Source organism: Sinohyriopsis cumingii, chromosome 2, assembly GCF_028554795.1.
Source record: "Sinohyriopsis cumingii isolate HCF-2022 chromosome 2, ASM2855479v2, whole genome shotgun sequence".
NCBI lineage: Eukaryota > Metazoa > Mollusca > Bivalvia > Unionida > Unionidae > Sinohyriopsis > Sinohyriopsis cumingii.
In genome coordinates this window covers 95,599,210-95,618,059 of record NC_142962.1, presented here as the reverse complement: position 1 = coordinate 95,618,059, position 18,850 = coordinate 95,599,210, and the positions used below count along the sequence as shown (strand labels likewise).

The 18,850-nt window shown below is 41.6% G+C and overlaps 1 protein-coding gene across 1 annotated transcript in view; it reads left to right on the top strand.

Annotated features, from left to right (window-relative positions):
- The window catches only part of LOC149805416 (WD repeat-containing protein 26-like), an 89,675-nt gene that overhangs the window by 50,640 nt on the left and 20,185 nt on the right, over positions 1-18,850 (top strand). Inside the window, exons 10-12 of the mRNA XM_089949977.1 lie at positions 2,534-2,679; positions 3,650-3,728; positions 5,246-5,375. Coding sequence (XP_089806103.1) covers positions 2,534-2,679; positions 3,650-3,728; positions 5,246-5,375 — 355 coding nt within the window. The remainder of the gene's footprint in view (positions 1-2,533; positions 2,680-3,649; positions 3,729-5,245; positions 5,376-18,850) is intronic.

Sequence of the window (18,850 nt, the reverse complement as noted above, 5' to 3'; positions counted from 1 at the left end):
ATTTTTTTTAGGAATATTATATGCAGCTCTGTATTGATATAAACTCAGCAGAATTTGAGTATCAGCAGCCAATATAATTGTTTAGTGGAATGAATTCTGCTGAATGTTGGAGCCAGATTATTTTGCAGAGATCTTGTCTGGATTCCACCTTAAGTGTTCTGTGTCTGTGTCTTCCATTTCAAAAATGTACTTAACTCATTTAGATTATCCACACTGTCACCTAACCATTTTCTCTACAAAACTACTTTCCACTAGTTAGTGGAATTTGCTTCATGTATATGTGTTATGATTAAACCAGGGTTCGTGTCATCTTGGGACTTTAGAAAACATAAAACATTCCACATATGAATTTGAGAATGGATTTTAATATGTTAATAAATTAGGAAGGGAGGGGGAATGATTAAAGTGACAAGTGGGATTTTTAGGCTCAAGCCTTTCGCTACTTTGAATGCTTGAATGAACCACATTATTACTGATCTGGCTTACTGCCAGTAGTTATGAAGAAATCTGACCCTGGACACAATCACTACAAATTGATTGAATTACCTATGCTTAGTTGAAACACTGAATTATTCTAATTGCTATAAAATAAAAGCCTTTATGTGTCTGCAAACAAGCATTGTTTAAGTTTTGGAAATTTAAATTTTCTGCGCAATATTGGAATCATTTAAAAACAAAATCAGGACTTTATGCAGCATGGATATGGATAGAGAGAAAATGCTGATCTGGAAGTTAATGTGCTGAAAAAAGTCAACCATGCAAACAATAATTTTGACTTGTTGTTTTTCAAGAAGTGTACTTCTCCATGACTAAACTATTGCTGTCATCCACTTGTTCGATCCAAACTTGAATTCATCCTAGGCATTAGGCATTCTGATTAGTACTGCCCTGTGCAAACTCAATTTTTCTCAAACATTAATTTAAAAGTAAGCAAACTATTCATAAATCAAAACAATATGTTTATGCAGGGATGCTGAGTGTCTAGAAGGTAGACTGATGCTTAGAACTTGTGAATCCTTAGTAGATAAAAAAACAACTGCCAACTGGAGTGCACCTATAACATTAAGAGTATAATTTACCTTTACAGGCAATCAGATTTCTCCTTTTTATGTAATTATGGCATTAACAACTGAAAATGGATGTACGTGTGTAAGATTTTCTTGTAGGTTGAGAGGTGTCTCCTGTCCTTCCCATCAGTAATCAAAATTTGCATATCCAAAATTATATTTTTCAAAACCTGAATTTTTTAAAATACATGTTGCTTCCATTTTTGTATATTTTCACTAAGGCTTTCTGTGACCATGTGACTGACCTGTCTTAAGCAGGTAAGGATGATACTTTAATTTCTAATTCTACAGACAGGAACCTAAAATAATCATTGGATTGTACTATGTGTGGTCAGTAGTAAATTGACAAGGATTAAAGATGGGAAGGGAATATGGTTGAATTACTAATGATTCACAGCAACAGAAAACACTATTATTTGGATTCTTTTGGCAGGATTGATTTGTCTTTATTGTTTAAAGTTTGTTGGGATGAAATATACTATGTGTGATCAGAAGTAATGAGGGAAAGTTTGAAGTTTAATGGTTTATGGTTGGATGAGTCATTATTAAAGAGCTCAAGTGACATGAACCAGGTCAGTTTGGCTTTGGTATTGAAGTTTGTCAAGATATCTGAGCATGCATTTTCTCCCAAAGCTAGAACACCATAACCTAAACAACCTGAATGTTGCATGAAATTCAATAATGGCTGGTTCAATAATGGCTGGAAACATTTGTAATAAGTTCAAAGGAACATGAATACACATTCTGAACATTCTTGTAAAGTTTATTTTAAGAGGAATTCCAAAATTTTCACCCAGATAGCACCAATCATAGGTAGTTCTGGCCGGTAGTCAACAACCTAAATCTACCCCAACAGGCAGTTGAAGTGTTGAGATCCGCAGTGATGAGGATTGCTACAAATATGATCCAGGTAAAGATTTACAAAGAAAGGCTGCGAATGCCTGTGCTACCTAAAAGGACAGTGTTATATGTTACTGAGAAAAACTCATGTGATGAGATGATGTACATATTTTAATAAAAAAAAACATAACATTTGATCAGTTGTTCATCATTTTTGTCCATTTGCATGCTGAAAATCAGGTTGGTGAAAATACTCCTGATTTGAAACCAAAACTCATAAGGGCTGTTCCATTTAAACATGGATATTACTGAGGGAAGGCAGTTTTAAAAAAATATATGCCATGGTGCTTTGATTTCAAACACTGACATTAAAATAATAAGAAAATTCTAAATTGCATCGATGGGTGAGAAAAGTACCTTCCCTGAGTCCCAGGTATGTTTTACTGGAACAGCCCTAACATAATCTCTGTTCTGTCACATCACATGAATGCATGTAGTTTAATAAAATTGTCTCCCTTTTTTAGCCATTTTGTAGGTGAGTCTCTTGAATGTTAGATTAAGCACTGGGTACAAATCTCAGTACTGAATAAAAAGAACTATGCCTTTGTAACCTCTTAAAATTTCAGGATTTAGATGGCAACGTGTTGGACTCTTGGGAGGGAGTCAGGGTTCAGTGTTTAGCATGTCAGCCTGATGGAAAAATAGTTTATGCTGCAGATACACATCATAGAATAAGAGGTTACAACTTTGATGAACTCCGGGAAATCAAATTGTGAGAATTCATTTTGTTTATGTTTTCTGCATATTAAGATTTATTTTTGTTTGGGATCAAAATGGTGGTTGAAGTGAGAACATTTTTTTTAGTTCTATTTTATTTTATGCTAAGCAGTGAATTACTTGATTTTCTAATTAAAATATGATTGATATTTCACTGTAGTGAAAAATAACAATATTTTTTCACTACAGGAACTACTTTTTTGTGTCAGTACATACTTACCTCCCTTTGATTTTCTGTCAGTGAACTACTTTTTGCTTATGGTTGTTTTCTTATTAATAATCCCTCTCTGTTATCCTTGAAAGTTGTAGTTTGTTATTCTGGAAATATCAGTTAATTTTTATTAATCTGATGTGGAACTAATTTTGTATGCAGGTACACATAGCACAGCAGAACATGTTCGGTAAACAGCTGACATTACCTAAGAAATCTGCTAATTCACTGTGTCACAAACTTTAGGTAGCCAACGTATATGAGCATAAAATAAAAAGAATATTTGCTTGAAATGAGTGAATAACGGATACATTTCATCTCGTGGGTGAAAAACTCTAGTATTTTCACTCGTAGCTTTGCCACTTGTGACAATGCTGAGTTTTTCATCCACTCAATGAAATATATCCGTTATTCACTCGTTTCAAGCAAATATCCTCTATTTATATATCATCAGACAGTGAAATTTCTATTAGTAAACCAGGTGAGGGATAAATATTTGTGCTGTTTAAGTAATTAGCAACTGAAGATTGAGACCTTTCCAATTCTGTCTTCACTCATTGGCTTGGTTATTAAGTTCTGTGCCATACATGTATAGTGAGACATAATTAATTTTACAGTGTACCCAAAAATTTAAAGAATTGCCAGATCTTCCTAATTGTTGCATATTGTTTTAGTGTGAGGAAGTTTCAAACTTCAAAAACTACAAATTGTAAGTTTTTTTTTTATTGTCTGGTATGTAACTTTTAACTTTCAGAATTGAGGAGAAGCACCCAATAATGTCTTTCACATTGAATGACACAGGAAGATTAGCATTACTCAATGTTGCTACTCAGGTAAATTCTGCATACCTGTCTCTTTCTTTCTTCTTTCTCACCCTCTTGATGGAAAATCTACTGTCTTATATGCCTTCAGAGATTTACCGTGATTGCTATGTTCAGTTAGATGATAATACACTTTTTATGTTACTTGTTGGTTTCAGTGATATTTCAGATTGATTGGAGACTGCTTCAGTGTCCGCCTCTGATGTGGGAGGTCATGGGTTCAATCCCCGGCTGAGTCATACCAAAGACTTATAAAAATGATACTAACAGCCGCCTCGCTTGGCACTCAGCATTAAGAGGTTAGTGTTAGGACTGGTCAGCCTGGTGTCAGGATAATGTGACTTTGGGAGGACATCATGCTATATATCTGTGGCATGATGCCCCAGTACTAGACATCACTATAAACTGCCACACTGCAGACATCATAGCGATATGGCTTAAACATTGTTAAAGCTACATTAAATATCCAAATCACACACACACACACACTGTCTGTCTGCATGTATGTATGTATGTATGTATCCATCCATGGATGGATGGATGGAGGGACAGACGATTGGATGGATGGAAATTAATCACTGACCTTTCTATACACCCAAAATATCTTGGACCCAACTATGTCTATTCTTAGAAAAATTAGTCTTTAAGCACATCTTATAAAGAGTAACTCTACCATACCAAAGCAAGATCACATTTACCTGTGCATGATTGAGTGGTTATGTATTTGTTCATTAGATGGTGAGAATTTTTGTTTTAAGCCAGTTGCATGTTTCACCCTTTATATCTGTAACCCTATCAAATCTAGAGAAATCAAATTTGTTTCACCCTTGCACTGATGAAATATTATTGATGCATTGTAGGCATAATATGATGCAGTAATATTTGAAAGAGAAAGGTATCACATTGCAATTTGGAATTTTTTTTATTTTCATTTGCTTGTCAAATTTTGTTGTTGACCCTTTTAATGGGCATATTACCTTTGTCATTGGTTTAGGTATTGTTGAAGCCATTCATGCATATTGGGTGCAAGTCAACATGACATCATGCAATGAGAGCATAATCATTGTAATTAGATGAGACCTAAAAACTTGTGCAATTTCGGTATATTGATCCATACCAAACAGAAATTATTTTGTTAAAATTGTATTCTGTAATCGTCATTTAAATTTGATAAATTGGACTGGTTTCAGCAATGCATTTTCCAGTTAAAAAGTAAAAATGGTAACGAAAGGAGAAATATGATTTTTTTGGGGACAAGTAAATGTAAAATATAAAACTTTAAATGTTGTCAATTAATACAATTAATATCTTTCTGTTTTTAGACTTGCATCCAGTGGGTAACAGGTTTGAATGCTGTCCAAATCCGCCTGTATTAACTGTCATGCCATATCTCTTTGCAGGGCTCTTAACTATCCTTGCCGCTGCATCAGTTCTCCATACCAGTCTATATATTATGGGCTGCTACTAACGAGCTCCTGTTAGTGAGGGTATTTGTGTTAGGAGTAAACATCTTGTTTTTACTTATACAGGGATTACATCTATGGGATCTGAAGGACAAATGTTTAGTACGCAGGTACCAGGGTGTGACGCAAGGCTTTTACACAATACACTCCTGTTTTGGGGGTCTAGATCAAAATTTCATTGCCAGTGGAAGTGAGGGTAGGTTTTTGTGCATTGTTTTGATTTTGTAAATTAAACTTTTTACATGAATTTTTCATTTGATGCACTTATTATTATTCATTTTATCAGGTACATTTTAATTGACATCTGAAAAAGATCTACTCAGTTTTTGTTGAGTCAGTGTTTAGCAGGTATTAGAACACTTAGTTTTAAGGTTCTTTTTAAATCATCAGTTCCTCTATTTGACTTCAGTATTAGCAGATAGGATTATCATCATAGCCTCATAAATTGCCTTCAGGATATTGTTGTCATTACTTGACAGGATCTAAATGAAATGTGATTAGTTTTTTTTTTTTTTATGCCAGTCTTTGCTAGCCAAGGTTCTGATATTTTAACCCTATCTACACCTTGCTGAATCGATTAGATATTTCTTTGCTTGGGGTCTGTGGATGCAGCGGTAAGTCACCACACCCAATCACAACTAAGTTGATCATCTTAAGGGGCCCTGAGTGGCCGAGTGGTCTAAAGCGCTCTCTGTTACGGATCACTGCCATCTCACCTCTGTCTGCATGGGTTTGAGTCTCGGATTCGGCTAATGTGGGTATGTGAGAAAGCTTGCCAGTAGCTTCTCGTAGGTCAGTGGTTCTTTCTGGGGGTTTTCCAGGTTCTTCCTCCACCATTAATACTGGCCGCCATGTATAGCCTATCGTGTGCTGAAAAATGGCATTAAACCCTACAACAACAACAACAACAACAACAACATGATCATCTTAACACTGTTCCTGCTTGATCAAGACAAGGGGAGCACACAACTTGAATGGATTCATAAATAGGCAATTTTCCACTGCAGGTCTATGTTTGTACAAATACTTTTCACTCAGATACACTTGTAATGGCTTCTCTCTGGTACATAATCATACTTTTGATGTTAAACTTATTAAAGTATCCTTTAGAAGTCAATAGCCTACATCATTTTAGACTAATGTACAATGCACTTCTATTACATGCTGATGGTTAGTTGGCATTACATACTAAGGGAGGCAACTCTTGAGATCCAGGAGATGTGGCTAGGACAAAGGACTAGAATATCTGATCAATTGTGCCAAGATATTGTTAGAGTTGACATATCAGAACCTTGGCTAGCAAAGATGTTTTATATCCAGATTACACATGTAGCAGAGGCATTAGTTGCACCACTGTCCACCTCTCTGTCCCATACACAGCATCCATCCAACCTTGGGTAAGTTTTGCATTTAGGGAAGTTTCTTAGACACTGTGGTGAGTCATTCATGTTATTCAAACATAGCTATAAGTAGTAAATGGGGTCACCCTAGCGACAATGGGAATTAGCATTACAGAGACCCCTGGGTCACTCTAGCGACAATGGAAATTTAACATGGAGAAAAATCGTGGGTCACTCTGGTGACAAGGGAAATTTAACATAGAGAAAAATCGTGGGTCACTCTGGCGACAAGGGGAATTGAACATGGAGAAAAATCGTGGGTCACTCTAGGGACAAGGGGAATTGAAAATGGGGAATAGAGTTTGGGTCTGTCTAGGGACAAGGGGAATTGAATATGGGATTTTTTTATTTTTTAAATTTTTTAAATTTAAATTTAAATTTAAATTTAAAAAAAGGGTAGGCAATGGAAAGGCTATCTCTTTTCGAGAAATATGGCTGGCCCTGAAAAGGGCCTTTGGGTTTATGTTAATATTAACATAGATGGCATCTGTCACATCTTCTTCTTCTTCTTCTTAAACTCCTTCTAACTGCCGGTCCATACACAAGTACCCTCTTGAGACATCCTTGTCTTTCTATGTAAACTCTCCTCATCCATTGACTAGTATCTGTCCTATCAACAACAGTCCACTTGGACCTGACATACATGAGCATGTCCGTCCTAAACATCATGGAAGACACAAGGGTGGATGACTCAACTGTGGTCCACATCTTGAAGCGACGAGAATAGGTGAATCAATGCAGTGAACTGCGCTTATTTATAGGTACAGGAAGGATTGAAACAGATTGAATTCATTCACCAATCCGAACACGCGTTACAAAATTCAGTCAGCTCGCATCCAATCCGAAGAGAGCAGTCTGTGACGTCACGTGGTCTATATAGATTCGTTAGCGCTTGTGTGCAGTCAATCTATGCGACAGTGATTCAACATGACGGAAACTCAGAAAACGATCCATTGGGGTGCACCAGCAGGGGAGACTGCCCAAGGGAACCCGGACTTACTTTCAGAAGAGGTACATTGGGATTTTGTGGATTTTCTTACCTCGCAAGAATTTGTTCCGGAACCTTCGTTACCTTCTTCATTACCGCAAGTGGAGAATTTTAGACAGAGACAGAAAGAAGAATTGGAGAAATTTATGCAACGACAAAAGGAAGCGGAACAAGCTTTTCTCCTACAGCAACAGCAACAGCAACAAGAAGAGGTAAGAAAAAAACAACAGCAACAACAGCAAGAAGAAGTAGCAGCAAATAAACAAGAGAGTGAAAATCAAACGGCTACGGTACTGTTGGACATTTTAGCGGAGTTAAGAAGTCTGAAACAAATGTATCAGACTTCTTTATCACGACCGAAGAGAATACGACCTTCCCGAGCTAAACACGCCAACCCTGTGACTAAGCCTATCGTACCACCCTTAGTGATTTCAACCCAATCATCAGAAGTAGGCCTTGGCCGTGGCAAAGGCTTAAGGCAGTTAAAGTTGATTGGTTAAACTCACTCCTACACCATAAAGAAAAAAGGCCCTTTTCAGGGCCACCCACATTTCTCGAAAAGAAATACAATTTCAATTTGCCAATAACTCAAAAATAAACCCCACCCATTTTACCCTTATAGTACGTGTCTGTGTATGAGTGCGTGAGTGTAGCTTCTTATTTTAAAATCAAAACTCAAAGACACTTACCTTATATCATTAATGTATTCTTTTCTCCATAGTTACAATCCAATTCACAATTCACAACAGAACACTTTAATTAAAAGTTCATTGACTTCTTCTTTCTCCTTGTTTAGTCTCTCTCTTTTTTGAATTTCTTCACCGTTTTTTCCTCATTTTCTTCATTTCTTCTTTTCTTCTCCTGTTTCTTTGCCTCTTTTAAATAGAATTGTCTTCTTTCTTCCTCTTCTTCCTCTGAAGAATCCCTCTCTTCTTTCGAAGAATCCCTCTCTTCTTCTGAAGAATCCTTCTTTTCTTCTGACTCCTCTTGTTTCTTTTTTGGGCAATCTGGAGACCAATGTCCTTTTTCTTTACAATAATAACAGGTATCTTGACTTTTGTCTTTTTTAGCCCCTGTTTTTTTTCTTTTTTCACGGTCTGGACACTCTGAAGACCAATGCCCTTTCTTCTGACAGATATAGCAAGTATCTTGACTTTTATCTCGAAAGGAAGGAGAGTAGTCCGTCGGCTGGTCTGAAGGGAATTTTCTAATGACCCCTCGCAAAGCTCTGACGAAACGTTCCATCTGGGTAGTCTCTTCCATCGTTCTCCTCGGTTTGAGAGTGAAATGAATAGTGAAAGGACAAGACACACCCTTTTTATATACGCTGGTTTGCCATGACTATAAATTAGTCTATGGTGTTTGAACTTGAGTCATTTGACGTTTTGCACTCAAGATGAAACGATCCTATTCATTCGAGAAGAAAGAAGAAGAAGAAAGTAAGAGGCAGAAACGTGATCTATCGCCTCGTACCAGGGCTGAAATCTTGGCACAAATTCATGCCAGTGATTTTGAAGAGGACATGAGTGAACCAGAATCCGAAACCTCTAAACCAAGTTCACCACCCTTAGTCAACCCTGAAAAGTACTATTCCATTCGAGAGACGGAAAAGCGCTCCTCTAGAAAATTTAGAACCACGGCTTACACCTACACGGTGAAGTTTAAAGATTTCAAGGCCGACGTACCCTTGGAGAAAGCAGAAGGGTTTATCACCGAGATGTGGGATTCTTTGCTCACCGCACTCAAGCGACAATGTCAACCCAAAGAAGACGATCGCTTGACACTGTCCATAGATCACGACGGTTTGAAATCCCCTGTTTGGATCGAATTTAGCAGACCCGCAGAACTAACCCCTTCCAAAATCATGGACAAGATTCAACACGTACAACAATCTAATGACCAGTTTGACATCACCGATGGTAAAGCCACACTGAAAATGGCCCACGTCTCTCTTCTTCAAGGGACAGGACGCAAAAAGATGTTATTGGTGGACGACCTTCGCAACACCAAAACAAGTCTCGTCCGAATTCACAACCCTCAAGACCAGATGTGTTTAGCCCGTGCCATCGTGGTGGGACGAACCTATGCCAACAAGAACGACACGGTAGAATGGAAAAGAACCTGGAAAACTATTCAACGATCGGACCGAGCCAAACAACGAAACGAAGCAGAACTCCTGTTACAACAAGCCGGACTGTCCAAAGACACACCCTGTGGCATTCCTGAGATGCAAAAATTGCAAGATGCCCTAGCCCCACGCTACACCTTGAAAGTGCACCCTCAAGAAATGCGTGGGTCTCTGTTGTTTCGAGGCCAAGATTTTAAGGACGGAAAATACATTCATGTCTATCATCACGATGAACATTTCGATACCATTACCAGTATCACCGGATTCCTGGGATATGTTTATTATTGTGAGAAATGTGACTATGGTTATAACAATCGAGAGCAACACAAACATTGTGGATGGAAATGCCCAGGATGTTTAGCCTCTCCACCCTGTCTGAGCGAAGAACCAGTGCCTTGTTCAACTTGTCTGCGCACGTTTGTCAGTCCTACCTGTTACCAACAACATTTGAAAACACAAGGTTCACAGAAGAAATGTGCTTGTCAAGTGCTGAGAATGTGCCCTACCTGTGGACAAGGCATACGTACCAATAGTACCAAGGCACACGTATGTCAAGGAAAGAAAAAATGTCACATTTGTCACCACATCGTGGACTTGGAACACGAATGCTACGTGCAAAAATACCAACCCCCACCAGAGAAAGACGACGGTCACAAGAAGAAAGGCAATTTCATCTTTTTCGATTTCGAATGCATGCAAGAGACTGGCATTCACATTCCTAATTTCTGCGTGGCTCATCGAGCGTGCGAGAAGTGCATTCAAGAACCTATCTTCAGTCATTGCCCTCACTGCAGCAAGATTCCTGGAGGACGTGAAAAAATATTTCGGGGACCGAACACGTTAGCCGATTTTGCCCAATGGGTCTTAGACCCCATCGACAAGACGTGGAGCCAAGAGGACATCGAACGTTACGGAGATTGTCATCGTCATGCCACGGTGATGGCTCACAATTTCTCCGGATACGATGGACAGTTTCTTTTGAGATACTATACGGAACAAGGCACCGAACGTCCTAAAGTCACTTTGAACGGAGCCAAAATCATTTTCATGCAAGTGGGACAAGTGCAGTTTAAAGATTCGATGAGTTACTTGGCCATGCCTTTGAGCCGAATGCCTAAAACGTTTGGAATGACAGAAATGGCTAAAGGGTACTTTCCACACTTTTTCAATACGGAAGCCAATCAACATGCCGTTCTACCCCATTTGCCTGAGGCTCACTATTACGACCCCGACAACATGCGTACCGAACAACGAGAAGCTTTCTACGCTTGGTACCAGGCTCATGCCTCTGACCCCTTCGACTTTCAGGAAGAAATGCTAAAGTATTGTCGTTCCGACGTGGACATTTTACGACGTTGCTGTGGAAAATTTCGAGAACTGTTCATGGAACACGGAGGGGTCGATCCTTTGAAAGAAGCTTGCACCATTGCCAAAGCGTGTTCCTTAGTGTACCGCCAACGATTCATGCCTGAAAAGACCGTGGCTGTCATCAGTCCTCAAACGACCCACTTTGTCAAACGTCAATACTCGGTCAAAGCCCTACGCTGGTTACATTACTTGTGCGACAAGGAAGACAAATGGATTCAGCATGCCCGCAACGGAGGAGGCGAAAAGACCATCGGAACGTATTCGGTCGATGGCTGGGACTTAGAAAACCCCAAGATCGTGTACGAGTTTAACGGTTGCTTATTTCATGGATGTCCCGTCTGTTACCCTGACCGTGACACTAAAAATCAGTTTTTGCAACGAACCATGGAAGACTTGTACCAGAACACTTGTCAGCGACGCCTAAAGTTAGAACAGCAAGGATACCAAGTGGTGGAAATGTGGGAACACGAGTACGATCACCGTTTGAAAACCGATCCCGAGTTTAAACGCCTCGTGGAAAGTTACCAGTTCATGGACCCGCTGAACCCGAGGGATAGTTTGTACGGAGGAAGGACCAATGCCACCTGTTTGCTGTACCAAGCCGACGAAGAGAAAGGAGAAGAAATCAAATACTTGGACGTGTGTTCGCTGTATCCCTACGTGTGCAGATATTGTCGCTTTCCTGTAGGGCACCCGCAATTGTTGACGGAACACATCGACCTGAAAAACATTCGACAATACGAAGGCTTGATCAAGTGTAAAGTTTTGCCTCCCACGAACCTATACCATCCCGTCTTACCTCACCATTGTCAAGGCAAACTGATGTTTCCCTTGTGCCGTACTTGTGCCGAAACGTGCAACCAGGACCAACCTTGCCATCACATCCAGGAAGAACGTGCCTTGATGGGAACCTGGGTCAGCGTGGAATTGTTCAAAGCTCTGTACATGGGATACCAACTGTTAGAAGTGTACGAAATTTGCCACTTTCCCAAGACACAACAGTACCACAAGGGTGACCCTACTCAGAAAGGCATTTTCGCCGACTACGTGGATGCCTTTTTGAAACTGAAACAAGAAGCCAGCGGCTATCCTTCCTGGTGTCACACTCCCGAAGACCAAATACAATTCAAAGAGAAATACTACGAACAAGAAGGCATCTCTTTAGACCACATCGAAAAAAACGAAGGCAGGCGATCGTTTGCCAAAGTGATGTTAAATTGCTTGTGGGGTAAAATGGCACAACGACCGTGTTTACCCAAGACGGAATTTTTGACAGAACCTTCCCGCTACTTCCAGATGATTCACGACAAAACCAAATACATGAAACACGTGGACGTCGTTCGAGAGGATTTGATCTTGGTCAATTACGAAGAAGATCTGGACTTTGTACAAGACGACCCTTTTGGAAATGTCATCATTGCGGCTTACGTGACAGCTCATGCTCGCTTAAAATTGTACGAAGCTTTAGAACTGTTAGAAGAACGCGTCCTGTACTTTGACACGGACAGTTGCATTTACATCCATCACCCGAGTCAACATCACCCTGACATCGAAGGAGACCGTTTAGGAGCCTGGACAGACGAGCATCCCGACGACAAGATTCTAAGTTTCGTCAGTGGTGGTCCCAAAAATTACGGCTACGAATACCGGGACAAACAAGGAGAAGTGCACACGACGTGCAAAGTGAAAGGACTGACTCTGAATCATCGTACCAGTCGAGTGGTCAACTTTGGGGTATTGAAAGAAGCCTTGCAATCGGGAGAGGATGGAAACTTTAAAGTGACCACTTATCAACCGAACAAGATTGTACGTTTACCCACTCACCACATCGTCAGTCGGCCCCTAGAAAAAATCTATCAAATCGTGTACCAGAAGCGAGTGAGACTTCCCAATCACTTTACGTTGCCGTATGGTCACGTCGGTATTGGTCTGTATATGAAAAGGAACCCTAGGCAAGATCGATAGTTCATTGTTCATTGAAGTAACTTACCATGTCGTTGACGAAGAAGAAACCAGATTGGTTAGGAGTAAAATGTTGGACATCTACGAGACCAGGGTTTTGAGGCTTGGACACAAGAGGTGGCCCAGTATGCACGAGAGTTATTCAAGGAAAAAAGTTACTTTTCAACCTGTGTTAGTGACGGTGCCAGAAGAATCCGTCACCCAGGACAGGACTGTCGTGGACAGGCCTGAAAGACCCTTTCGGGAGGACACTTGTGTGACCTTACCCCCTACTATAGAACTGATTAGAACTTTACCCAAAACATGTGGTTGTTGTACAGACACTTGTTTTTATTCCACGTTCATGGTTATCATGTGCCTTTTATTCTTGTACTTAAGCCTTTGGCTTTTATGTATTTTTGTCTTTCGTATTCATGTTTGAAAAAAAACATTCAATAAACGTGTTCTGAAAAAGTATATAAACTCTTGTCTTGTTTGTTTTTCGTGTCACAAGTGACATTCCTCACACAATGGCTACCTCTGCTGTCTCTGCTCCCTCTTCCTCTACTGTCAAAGTCATCGACGAACACTTAGATCGTGCCAGTTGGGAGGCTTTGTATCTTCGCCATCCCTTTAACATGCTCATTGCTGGACCTAGCGGTTCTGGCAAAACCGAATTCGTCAAACGTTTGATCGAACATAAACATCATTTGATCGATCGACCACCTCAACGAATCGTGTGGTGTTACAAAGAGTGGCAATCGGCGTACAGCCTCTTGCGAGAAAGTCAAGGCGATTCCATCGTGTTTGTGGAAGGCATTCCTAAAGAAGACGACGGCATCGTCTCTGACTCCCGTCAAACCCATTTGGTCATTTTTGACGACATGTTAGGAGAAGACGAAGAAGAAATTAAACTGTGGTTCACGCGCAAAGGGCATCACCGTAATGCCAGTGTCGTTTACATCACCCAAAATTTGTTTCAACAAAGTAAAGCCCATCGCACCATCAGTCTCAATGCGCATTACGTGGTCTTGTTTAAAAGCCCTCGAGATAAATCGCAAGTGCAAGTCTTAGCCAAACAGTTAGGAACGCCTTGGCTGACTCAGGCGTACGACGATGCCACTCAAACTCCACAGGCCTATTTACTCGTCGATTTGAAACCTACGACTCCCGATGACTTGCGATTTTGTACCCACTTGTTTCACCACTGGTGCCAAGACGGAGGGGCTGTCCTGTACACGTCTCCGTCCTCGACTTCATTTCACTCCACATAAAAAAATCTATAAAAACCTCAGACCCTTTTTCGTCTGTCTCACTCTCAGTGCGAACATGACGTCCCTTCAGTCGCATCTTCCCGTCAAATTGATTCGTGCCTTGTATGGCATCAGTCGAGAAAAAGATCCCCAAACACGAGCTCGTGTCTTAGAAGCTAGTCTCAAAGAAGTCTTACGATGGTTCACGGTGACGGCACGTCAATTACTCCAAGGAATCATTCAGATTCCTCATCAAACCAAACGCTTTTTCGATCGAAACAAAGTGGCTTTGGTCCAACTGGCCGATCCCCGCATCGACACTCAAACCAAAAAACAAATCATTTTGAAACCTGGAGGAAGCGGTACTCTAGGAGGGGTCATCATTCGCTCACTCTTAAGATGGGATCCTAATGCCCCCAAAGTTATACCCAAGACAAAAGTCCAATGAAGCCCCAAGAAGAAAAAGACCAGGTCCCCAAGGAGAACTTCTCCAGTGGCAGGACCCTCCTCTGACCAGACACCACCAACACCCCGGAAAAAGAAAAGAAGCCCCCAGAAAAAGAAAAGTCCACAGAAAACTAGTCGCAAGAGAGGCACTTCGGCCAGGACGCAACCTTACACTCGCAAACCACGACCTGCCACGGCGGTGACTGCGTCTCCGGCAGCTTCACGTTTGTCCACTTCTCCGTTAATGACACCCAGAACTGAAGAGTACTTGGAGACGTTGATCACACCAAGAACTTCTCCGTTGATGACCCCCAAAAGAACTTCCCCAGTGGCAGGACCTTCCAATTTAGTGGCAGTGGCTGCTGCTCACAAAGTACCTTCTCCCAAAATCAAAGTTCAAGAAAGATCGGGCATGTTACAAAGTTTACTGGATTTGTCCAAGCAAGAACTGGCTCGATTTAGTCCGTTACGTACCCCTGCACGACGTGTCATGCCTGTCCTCAAACTAATATGACGTAAAGACAATCAGTGGCGACGCGTTCCAGTATAAAAAAGGCCTGTGACCAAGTCGGGTATCAGTGTTTTTTGGTGCTCCTGAAGACTCAAAGATGTCACCCTCCAGAAAACCCCAAGGAAAGAAAAGGAAAGGACTGCCACCACGTTTAGTCAAACATGGGGACATGTTATCTGTCCTGTCCAAAGCTTCTCCACCCCTACGAAATAAACTCATTCAAACAGCCTCCAAAGAGGTCATCGATACCGTGTGCGAATGTTGTTTGAACGTTTTGAAAGGCACGATCCCTTTGTCCAAACACCAGAAACAATGCTTAGGCAAACATCGTCACGTTCTTCGCCAAATGGTTCAAAAGAAAATTCCCATTCGTCAAAAAAAGAAGATGTTAGTGCAACGTGGAGGTATTTTACCTCTCTTGTTAGGCCCCATACTGAAAGGAGTCTTGGGAACCATGTTGGGAGGACTGATGGGAGCAAGATAAAAAGGCCTCGGAAGTTCCAAGATCTCAGAATCGACCCCTGACAACCCCATGGAAGGACGAAAACTAGCTTTAGTGCCTTACAAACGATGGATGGAATACCATCGGTGGCAAGAACAACACACCCCGCATTTACCTCCCAATCCCCATTTGAGCGAGATGTCCCAGTTACAACACGAATTGCAGTCCTTGATGGATCGCCAAGATTTGTCCGAAACAGAAAAATCGCAAAAGTACGGTCAACTCTTGCAACGACTGCAACTCTTTCACCAGAAAGCTTTAGACGAAACAGCTCTACCCACTCTGAAAGATTTTAAGACCTTGATGAAAAGTCCAGCACCAGTACCAGTACCAGTACCAGTACCACCAGTACCCGTGACCAAGACAGAAAAAGGAGAAGAAGAGGAAGGGTTTCAAACTCCACCAGAAAAAGTACGCAAGTTAACAACACCACCTACCTCCAGAATTGGATGGATTAAAAAGATGATGGCCACCCCTTCTTCCTCACAAGAGAAAAAGAAAGTGAAGACAGAAGTGAAGACAGAAGTGAAACAAGAACCGATATCCCCCGCTCAGACATCCTTCTCCTCTTCGACACGTATTGCTGGCCGCACACGCAAAGCATTGCAATCCAAGAAAATACCCCAAGAGAAAAAGAGTAGCATCCTCCAAGAGTGGGTGTCTTATTAACACACCAACCAACACAAAAAATGGAAAAAGTCTTAGCCAGCATTTACTACGATCCCTCCCATCCTGCAGGTTACGCAGGAGTTCAAAAATTGTATCGTGCTGCCAAAACGCGACTGAAAAGTCTCCGTTTACCTCAAGTGCAACGATGGTTACAAGAACAAGCTACCTACACTTTACACAAACCCATTCGACGCAAGTTTGCCAGAAGTCGCACCCGAGTGGAAGGCATCGATCATCAATGGCAAGCCGATTTAGCCGATGTCTCTCATTTGGCCAGCTACAATCGTGGCTACAAATATTTGTTTTGTGTCATCGACGTCTTTTCCAAATTTGCCTGGGTCGTGCCCTTGACTTCCAAATCCAGCAGCGAGTTAGTGCGAGCCCTGCAACGGGTGTTGAAACAAAGCGGTCGTCACCCTCTTCGATGGCAAACGGACAAAGGCACCGAATTTCTGAACCAAGCTTTCCAAAAAGAATTAAAGAAACGTGACATTCATTTTTTTACCACCGAGAATCCCGAAACCAAAGCCAGCATCGTGGAACGTTTTCAACGCACTTTGAAAGAACGCATGTGGAAATATTTTACGCATCACCACACTCTGAAGTACATCGACATCTTACCGCACCTGGTGCAAGCGTACAACCAATCTTACCATCGAAGCATCGGACGTGCCCCGCAAGAAGTGACTCCCGACAGCGAAGTGCTGGTGTTTGAGCGTCTGTTTGGTACGTCCCCGACGAGGGCTGTCCCCAAGAAAAGTGGAGAGTTGGCCGTAGGAGATTGAGTGCGCATTGGCAAAACCAAACGCACTTTTGACAAAGGTTACTTACCTAACTGGACGACCGAACTGTTTCGCGTCACTGGACGAGTGCATGGCCGTCATCCTGCCGTCTATAAATTGGAAGACATGAACGGAGAAGTGCTCAAAGGAACGTTTTATTTGCCCGAGTTACAACGTGTCACCAAAAAAGAAGACGACGTGTACGACATCGAAAGCATTCTCGAACGCAGAACCCGTAAAGTGGGCAAACGACGTGTCAAAGAAGTCAAAGTACGTTGGAAAGGATATCCGCCCAGTTTTGATTCTTGGATTGACGCTTCGCAAGTCATCGACTATAAAAAGAAGTGACCATCATGCCTTTTCATACAGACGCAGCTACGTCGACCACTCCTCCTTCACCCAGTTCTTCTGTGCAAGATTTACAAAAACAACCCTTGTGGGTGTGGTGTGGAGAACGTGTGCCTAAAACGCAAATCGTCTTTTTCTGCCAAATCTTCGTGGTGTATTGTGTCATCGGGGCAGCCATCGCCAATTTGAGTTTGCAACAAGGAGACAAACAATTGTGGACCATTTTATTGAGCAGTTGCATCGGTTACCTGCTTCCTAATCCCTCCCTGAAATTCACCTCGAACGGGAACCCCGGGAACCTTGTGTCCAGTGCCAGTGCCAGTCACCACTTCAACCACAACCAGAACCCCATTTTAGACGGAGACACGCCTCTGACGTCCAGTAACCCCTCGGACAGCCACAGAACTCTGGAATTATGAGTCACCAAAACCAATTTTACTTAACTTTACCCAGTGACAGTTCCATGGAGGTGTTTCCCAAGAACACGTTGTGCTGTTACACGGCCAAATTACCTCAGGCCATCCAGTTAGATCACGAAGCCCATTGGGAAGTGGCTTTAGTAGAAATGATTCACCCGACCCAAGTCCTCAATGTCCTTCCCAATCAAAATTTTTTTGATGTGGAAGTTCATGACGAGCAAATGCAACAGTGGATGGATAGCAATGTCAAATATGACAAGAAAACCCGTACACAAAATCAAAAGTACACCACCTATCACTTGTTCATTCCCCCAGGCTATTATTTTAGTGGTCAACATTTGGTCAGCACCATAGCCTCCAGGTTTAATGTCGTGTTTCTGAAAGCTTTGGAGCATGTCAACAAAGTGTCACCATGGAGTACCACAAAGCAGCTCGTCGCTTCTTGATGAAATTTGAACGAAGTAAAATCGTGTCCATTTTATTTTGTCCTGAATTGTTTGACATGTTGGGCGGAGACATGGACATGAGAAAGGCCATGCTCAAGAAAAACGAATTACCCATCGTTTACGACAACGAGTCTTTTAGCAAGTTATTTCATGCCCCGGTAGAACTGAACCAAGGACTGAATTTGATGTTCGTGTATTCCGATGTGGTGGAGTACAACGTGGTGGGACACACCTCCGTACCGTTACTGCGTGTCATTCCTTTCAAAGTAGATTCTGCCACGGGCGCTGACGAGGAAGGTGGAAACACTTACCACGTCCACCGCGAATTTGTCCATCCTCACTATTTGCCTGTCAGCAAGTCGTATTTGGACACGGTCAACATTGCTATAAAAGGAGATCTGGGACAAAATATTCCATTCACCAAAGGAAAAGTCACGGTGAAACTCCATTTTCGAAAACAATTCTCTCA